Source organism: Musa acuminata, chromosome BXJ1-11 (assembly GCF_036884655.1).
Source record: "Musa acuminata AAA Group cultivar baxijiao chromosome BXJ1-11, Cavendish_Baxijiao_AAA, whole genome shotgun sequence".
Lineage (NCBI taxonomy): Eukaryota > Viridiplantae > Streptophyta > Magnoliopsida > Zingiberales > Musaceae > Musa > Musa acuminata.
This window is the reverse complement of record NC_088337.1, coordinates 23159219-23167480: the sequence shown is the minus strand read 5'-3', so window position 1 is coordinate 23167480 and position 8262 is coordinate 23159219. Positions and strand designations below refer to the sequence as shown.

At 41.7% G+C, this 8262-nt stretch overlaps 1 protein-coding gene across 1 annotated transcript; it reads left to right on the top strand.

The window, feature by feature from the left end:
* Positions 1–360: 360 nt before the first annotated feature.
* Positions 361–6947, top strand: LOC135597301 (protein ALTERED PHOSPHATE STARVATION RESPONSE 1-like). Its single transcript, XM_065090071.1, has 4 exons — positions 361–1574; positions 2820–2995; positions 3865–4088; positions 5970–6947. Exons 1-4 carry the CDS (start codon positions 515–517, stop codon positions 6763–6765), a joined length of 2256 nt encoding a protein of 751 aa, XP_064946143.1. The 5' UTR covers positions 361–514; the 3' UTR covers positions 6766–6947.
* The last annotated feature ends 1315 nt before the right edge of the window (positions 6948–8262 follow it).

Below are 8262 nucleotides of genomic sequence, written 5' to 3'. Positions count from 1 at the left end.
CAAGATGGGTCTGGAAGCCACATGGATGTACTACGTGCCGTGGCCCAGTGGGGCCAAAGCCACGTCCTCATTTTAGCGTTTCGAGAAAGTGGTTTTATTCCGCCTCACCCGTTAGCGGCCGCAGAGGCGCATGGAAGGGGCCACCAGCGCCCCCACTGGCCCCCGTCCCTCCGCCTTTTTCCCCTGATTCTTTTACTTCTTTCCCACCCGCTCTCTCGTCCCCGAAACACCCACCCGCTTCGATGTTTCGGGATGTCATGGTGGGTCCCGCTTCTTGAAGGTTGGTGGGATGGGTGGGACGCGGGGGTAGGAAAGCGTTGTTTCCTCCTTTTAATAAAAGAACTCTTTAATCTTTATGTGGAGCGAGGCGGTGGGCTGCGGGCAGACTGCTGCGGTACACCTCTCTCTCTCTCTCTCTCTCTCTCTGGGAACGATACGGTCACCTGCGGACCTTCTGAGTTTTGATCTTGGGAGCTCACTCGATCGCTGTCGAGGGAGAGAGGAGGAAGGAGTTATGGGTTGCGCGCAGTCGAGGGTGGATAACGAGGAGGCGGTGACGCGGTGCAAGGAACGGCGGCAGTGGATGAAGGCGGCGGTGGCGGAGCGGAACGCCTTCGCGGCCGCGCACTCCGCCTACGCCGTCGCGCTCAAGAATACCGGCGCCGCCCTCAGCGAGTTCGGCCAGGGCGAGGCCCACGACCCGGGCCCCTCTTCCTCCACTGCCACTACTGCCGCGGCGGTCCCCGGCCCCTCCGGTGGCGTCCCCCCGGCCGTCCAGCCGCCCATCGACCCCCTCCCCCCGCCTCCGCCGCCGCTGCCGGAGTTCTCTCCGTCCCCTATCCAGCGCTCCATAAGCATGCCTGATCTCCCCAAGAAGTTCCCCTCCAAGGCCCAGCCGAACGCCTCCATCCGCGAGGACGATGACGAAGGCGAGGAGGAGGCGGACGAGGAGGAAGAGGAAGACCGCGACGGCGGCCTCGAACACCGCCGCCGCCCTGCGGGAGCCGCTGCCGCCGCGAGCTCCCCTTCCCCGTCCCCCTCCCCAGCTCCGCCTCCGCTGCCTCCTCAGCCCAGCCCTCCGCCCCCGCCGCCGCCGATGCCCGATTCGAAGGCCTTGGAAACTTGGGATTACTTCTTCTCCTCCATGGACGACAACATGCAGGGGCCATCGCTGACCCCGGCAGACGAGATCCGACCTGCGAGGGAGGACGCTTCGGAGGATCGGTTCAAGACATCAGCTCCGCCGCCTCCAGTCACCGATCACCATGTGGTCGATGGCGATGATGAGCCGGTGACGCCCGAAAAGGTGGTCTTGGAGACTCCGCTACCACCTAAGGTGCCGAGGAAGCCGAAGCAGGGAACGCATGCTCATCACCAGCACGCGGCGTCAGCACCAGCACTGGATGCCAAAAGGGGGAAGATGGTGCCGGTAGATCGCCCCAGCAATAATCTCCTGAAGGTGCTCACAGATCTTGATGACCTTTTCCTCAAGGCGTCAGAGAGTACACATGAAGTTTCCAAGATGCTCGAGGCCACTAGAATGCACTACCACTCCAATTTTGCGGATAGTAGAGGTACTTTGATCCTTTCCATTGTTTATTACTTTTAACACCAGTTAATCGATTTATCCGAATCTATGAGGCCAAAATGCTTGGCAATGGGGTTCTACCAATTTGGCACTGTGAAATGTCACATTGTCATGGTTTGGTAGAATCCGTATCCATAGACTATTTTTTTTGTTTTTGCTTACAGGTTGTAGTGGATTGCCTAGAATAAGTTCCTAATGTTTCTTCCTCTAATTCCTTGGACGACCATGGAATCCTAATCAGGGAAAGGGCATTATTTTTTTTTTATTTTTTTTGCAAAGAATAAATGATGAAAATGGGATTCGAGCAGAGTACCTCCTTGTGATGGACTGTCAAAATCTTTTCCAGCTAAAGTAGTTGACACTTTCGATGGCATTATCTTTATTTGATACATGCTTATCTGCTGGACCATGTTGCTAACTCACAAACTATCTCAAATGTGGTCTACTAATGCTCGTTCATTTTTGCATAATATGGCAAATCGTTGGATGGGAATGCCATTCATCACTTGTTTCAACTATAAGCATCGGTGGACTTAGTGAGGGCCTTGCCAAAATATGCAGTCCATCTATTTTCTCTTGATTAAACCTCACTTTTGTATGTGCTTGGATGCATCATATTGTATTCCAGGGGTCTCGTTGAAACCTAGGATTATGGCATTGTCTACTCTCCACATGTCGCCTAGTACATACTGTTCAATGGAAGTGGCATAGGATGGGGAGGAATATTCAAGACAAACTCGAGAGTGTCTTCATTTTGATTTCGCTGCCGCCTTTCTGGTTTGATTGCATTAGGAAGAAAACATTGTTCTGGCTAAATTTTTGCAAATTTTTCACTAGTAAATGGCAGGATTGATGCCATTTTTTTGTTCTTCAGTGACTATTTGTGTTTTCCTGCAAACAAACAATAGAAAACTGGAAAACATATCCAGTGAAAACATAAGTTACATTCTTTCTTTGTTTCATGAGTCATTCCCACTGCATGTGAATTGGCCTTTTGCATCTTATCAAAATTAGCAAAAACTTGATGTCAAGAAAGCAAAGCCATCTTGGCTGCAAACATTTCCTGTGCATCCGGACATTCTGAGCTCCACAAATTCTTGTACGTTCAAAAAGGGAGTTTATTCCTGATTTGGCTCATAGTTGTTTTTTCCTTGAAAAAGTCTTCCTGATCTGTTATGTTTTGCTCTCATATTTCACTTGACCTATTTGTAACTTTTTTGTGTTTTTACAGGTCACATAGATCATTCTGCCAGGGTCATGCGTGTTATTACATGGAATAGGTCATTTAAAGGTATGGCTGATGCAGATGGTGGTAAAGATGATTTTGACAATGATGAATGGGAAACTCATGCAACCGTGTTGGATAAGATCCTAGCATGGGAGAAAAAGTTATATGATGAAGTTAAGGTAAACGTCACATTTCCGTTGGAGCTCTATTATTTCTGTTGGCATCATAAAGTTTTGCAATTTTTTTATTATCTGTTATGATTACTTCAGTCAGTGAATTTCGGGGTATTTTGTATTGCCACACAAGGTGAAATTTGGTGCTTCAATTGATCCTGTTTCTTCGTTTCATGCATTGGTCCTTGTCTCACATTAGTCTATTTGTTATTTTAATAAATACTAGTTACAGGCTTCTATTATCGCTATAAACTTGGTGGTTTTCAGTTGCAAAAATATCTGATATTATCTCTGTGGAAATTTTTGGACTTGATATATGCTTGCAACTGAACTAAGTAGTTTTCCCTAGCATATAATGGATATCGACTGGGAAATTGAACTTTGGACTTCTAGCTATAAATTTAAGTTTCAATATGGAAACAGAATCCTAATTGTGAATAGACATTGAATCTTTGGCTTGTTGGAACATGCAAGTGTATCCTTTTTTAATAGTCTGCACTTTTACATGGAACATTTTTGCATCGCTAAAGTAAATTCTTCACCTTCTGCTGCCAACTTCTTGTTTAGTATTATTTCAAGGAATAAACCATGTCCCTCTGTCGGAAATCTGTTATTGTCCTCCATAACACACTTATCTGGTTATCGATGATAAAAAAAAAATATATTGCATCTGGCTATCAATTTAGCAAAAGCTTAGCCCACAACTGCTGCAGATTTCAAACAGAATCTGCTCGATTCTATTCAACAGAAGACAAGTTTGAAGTTGATCTTCTGTCAGTCTTGTCCACAAGAGGCTTCTTTTTCTTGTCACCGATTGTTCATTGTCATCTTGGGCTTTTTCAAGTCCGTAGTCTAACTGTAAACTTGGATGGCAGGCCGGTGAGCTTATGAAAATTGAGTACCAGAGGAAAGTTGCTTTACTGAATAGGCAAAAGAAACGTGGTGTCAGTAGTGAAGCATTGGAACGTACTAAAGCAGCTGTAAGCCATTTACACACTAGATACATAGTTGATATGCAGTCAATGGATTCAACCGTGTCAGAAATCGAACGTCTGCGTGATAAACAGCTTTATCCAAAACTAGTGGAGCTTGTTGAAGGGTAAGTCCTCGCTTGAAGTTTTATGTCCAGGATGTATATTCATTTGTGATTCATTGTAGGTAATGGCCTATCTTATTAATGCTTTATTTATTATTTATTTTTGGTAATTGTTCTGGTAATGCATTACTCCTGACTTCTTGCAATATGATTTACCTCTTTTGTGACTATCACTGCAATTAGGTGAGGTGTATGATTTTCTTCTTAAGATTGTTCAAACTTCAAAATTATTGTTAAAACCCAAAATAGTTCCTATTTTGTTTAGCTAAATCACTTCTACCATGAAAGAAATCCTGCAAATAACCTAAATTCTCTTTCCATCTTAACATTAGTAATAACCTTTTACCAATTAATAGGATCCTTCCAACCCAGTCTCCCCCCTTTTGGCAATATTCCTGAAGTGCAAATCACTTATAATTCAAAAAGACTTATTGCTTTATTTTGTTCTATGGGTTCGCATATTTCGCATCGCGTAGCTGTATGACACAATTCGTCTTCTTGTAATGCTGCAAAGGTGTATCCAGAATAATTTTTCATCTGAACTAGTATGCATCATGTCTTGGTGCTTGACATGCAAAAATTACTCAGCTTACTACAAGCAGACTACCTGTCATATATGGTTATATCATTGACCAACCTAAGTCCTAGTTCGGTTAGGCTAGGCTGACAAAATTGTACTATTCAGTACTGAAAAGCTTTTCTTTGCAAAATGGTCAATTGGAACAACTTTTGCGACTAGAATCTAGATCATAGTCTAACCTGCCTAATCCTTGATTTGGGATTGGTTGACTCTATACTTGGTAGACTTACAATGCAATGGTCTAGCAACACCAAATATAAATTGGACAATATTGTTCCATGCAACACCTTAACTTTTGTGTTAACCTCAGATCAGTACTGCTAAACAGATTAAACCACAATAGGAAGGGAAAACCTTGACCCACCCAAAAACAGAATGCTGTTACCACATAAGACAGTAATGCACCCAAAAATTACTGCATGGTGAAGTTTATTGGCTTTTGATTTGAGAAATATGTCCCTAGATCATGACCGTATGATATCATTCAAATCATTATCTTGATATAGATGGTTGTTTTGTTTACTGTATCATGGTTTAGTTTACTGTATGACTGTATGATATCATTCAAATATGTCCCTAGATCATGACTGCAATGCACCCAAAAATTACTGCATGACTTGTTTTGTTTCCCAAAGTAGTTTCTAGGTCGTCACTTTGTTTTATAGCTTTGGTGAGTTTGGAGTGCAAATATTTAGATTTTCATGGTTTTATTTGGATAGGATAGAAGCTAGCCTTCTACATTTCCCTGGGTTCATACTTCATACTTGTGTTGAATGTCTTGGCTAATGGATCTTCGTCTCGAGACTCTCAACGATGCATTTAAAATTCCCCTTTACATAATAGCCATTACATTGTTACAGTTAACGTCTTTCATATTTATCTGAGAAGCTAGATAAGCTGAACCTAGTTATTTGCCAATGATCTATGTCTACATCAGATGCCATCGTCATAACCACTCTTGCAATCCATCAATCTTTGTCATGGTTGGCCCGGTTTCTGCTTCTTGGAAAGGGGTTAGAGGTGTCCAAGTACCTGTCTAGCTCAGAGAAGTATATACAAGTTCAAACCCCCAAACTGGCAGCATGTGGCTGCCTTGGTTTTTTGGTAATTGCTCTTGAAGCTTCTTGTATCACCTGGAGGTGCATTGATACTTATGATTATACCCCTTGTGCCTACAATTGGTTTCTCATGCTCAATCTGTGATTGGTAGACAGTATATATGGTCTCGGCTGTCTACACTATACTGCATGCCTGTGCAGTCACTAACAGTGTTCAATTCTACTAACTACTATCTGCCCTCTCAGGATGGCCCAGATGTGGTACGCAATGTACATGCACCACCAAGCCCAGCTGAAGATAGTCGAGGGTCTTAAATCCCTTGATGTTACAAATTCTCCAAGGGAGACAAGTGAACATCATCATAAGCACACCTTTCAGCTGCTTGAAATTGCCAAGGAGTGGCATACACAATTCAACAAACTTGTCAGCCATCAGAAAGAGTACGTGGATTCTCTGAATAGTTGGTTGAAGTTAACTCTCATCCCTATCGAAAGCAGCTTGAAGGAGAAAGTGTCGTCTCCACAAAGGCCGGCTCATGCCCCGATTCAGTCTCTCCTGCATGCATGGCATGATTATCTCGGAAAGCTTCCAGACGAGCTTGCAAAGAGTGCCATCCTCAGCTTTTCAGCAGTCATAAACACGATAGTGACACTCCAACAGGAAGAGCGAAAGCAGAAAGAGAAGTGCGAGGAGGCCCACAAGGAGTATTCGAAGAAGAATCGGGCGTTCGATGACTGGTTCCAGAAGTATTCACAGAGGAGGATGGGTTCATCGGTTGGCGAGCCCGATGGTGGGGAGGGATCAAATCAAAAGGACCCAGTGGAGGAAAGGAGGTTTATGGTGGAGTCACTCAAAAGCAAGTTTGATGAAGAAGTTGAAGCCCACAGAAGGTTGTGCAAGCAGGTGAGAGAGAAATCACTGAGTAGTCTCAAGACCCACTTGCCAGAGCTTTTCCGAGCTATGTCGGACTTCGCTAATGCTTGTTCCAAGATGTATGCCAGCTTAAAGATGATCACGGAGCAGGATCCTCCAACTAACTAGCTCCTTAGCAAATCTGCAGAGGTGTCTTTTTTGTGCATTTTCGTGTCCTAGTCATGTTGTGGTTTTCATTTGCATGTGGCATTCAGCCTGGTGAACAGCTTTGTGTTGGATTAGCTTAAGTTTATCAGTGCATGTATTTATGTTCCAACTGGGTTGGGTAAAGAAAGCTTGGCATCCCTCCATCTTTTGCCTTGTACCCATTTTTGTGAGGGTCCCGAAGAAACGAGACCTAATGCTGCTTGATGGGTGATGTGTTGCTGCAGTTCTACAATGAACTACTTCCTATGTAATGGCTCCAAAGGATAAAGACACCAAATAGATAGAGATGAATGTAGTTTTGATTATTATCATCGTAAATAGTTGAGAGTTTATCAAATTAATAGATCAAGTCGGATGTTGATAAATAATATCATGATTGATATAATATTGGATACGATCAGACTATGGCACAGCCAATAGCTAATATTCAAAATGGTGAAGGATGTAAGGATTATTAGTGGACGGATAGGGTGGGAGAAATGAAGGATAGGCTTGGATGCAGATAAGTATTCAACATTATTATGGTGGGTTCAATTAGAAAATTATTACTCAAATTCACATTATGATAAAAAAAAAAAAAAGATTTTCGGATTCTAATCAAGAAAGAATTATTGGTGGATGAAATTAAAGATATTACAATATGAAATAAATCTTTGATGAGAATATTCTCTCTTAAATATCAAAGAATGTAAAGGACTGAATAAGAAATGATTACATGTAGATTGGACCGAAAAAGCATTAGTGTATTTTATTTTCTTGCGGAAAACCCATTACATCATAATCAAATTCTATTTTTTTTGTGTTTGTCTTGCAATCTTTTGTTTTCAGGATATTTCTCCGGGAATGAAATGGAGAAACAAAGAATAAATCCTTCAAATTAATGCGTAACATTTTCTTCCGAAAAATACTTTTTTTTTTCACACTTCCTTCGATTTTATTTCCCTTGAAGCATTGGAAAACAAAAGATTATAGTGAATAAGCCATCATAAAAAGGTATATACACCATAAAAAAAAAGTGTGAAGATTCGTTATCAAATGGTTTATTTTATTTTATTTATGCTTTCCATTAAATTCGTTTATGTTATTATGGTCTCATGAACATGCTTGTTTATAGACTTGCAAGTAAAAGAGTCAACTATATATGTCGTAAAAAAACTTATAAGTTAACGATGAAGTATATATCTAAACACCTTAAACTACAAAATATAAGTCTTTAATTCACTTTTTATATGTTTATTTAATCAATAAACTATTGTCGTCAAGATCTTGAAACTTAATAAAAAATAGGTCTTGATTTCGATTCTCGCCGAAGATTAGACCATCGAAGATTTAAAAAGTTTACGTTGAAATTCCTATAATTATGAAAGTAAAACTTATATATTCATTTACTCTAGTACAATCGATTTTATTAATGGAAACACGAAAACAATAAATAAAAAGATAATTTCAATATTTCAG

Coding starts and splice junctions, on each gene's coding strand:
- LOC135597301 (XM_065090071.1), top strand. CDS start 515: ATGGGTTGCGCGCAGTCGAGGGTGGATAACGAGGAGGCGGTGACGCGG. Junction 1,575..2,819: donor CAATTTTGCGGATAGTAGAG/GTACTTTGATCC, acceptor GTGTTTTTACAG/GTCACATAGATCATTCTGCC. Junction 4,089..5,969: donor CTAGTGGAGCTTGTTGAAGG/GTAAGTCCTCGC, acceptor CTGCCCTCTCAG/GATGGCCCAGATGTGGTACG.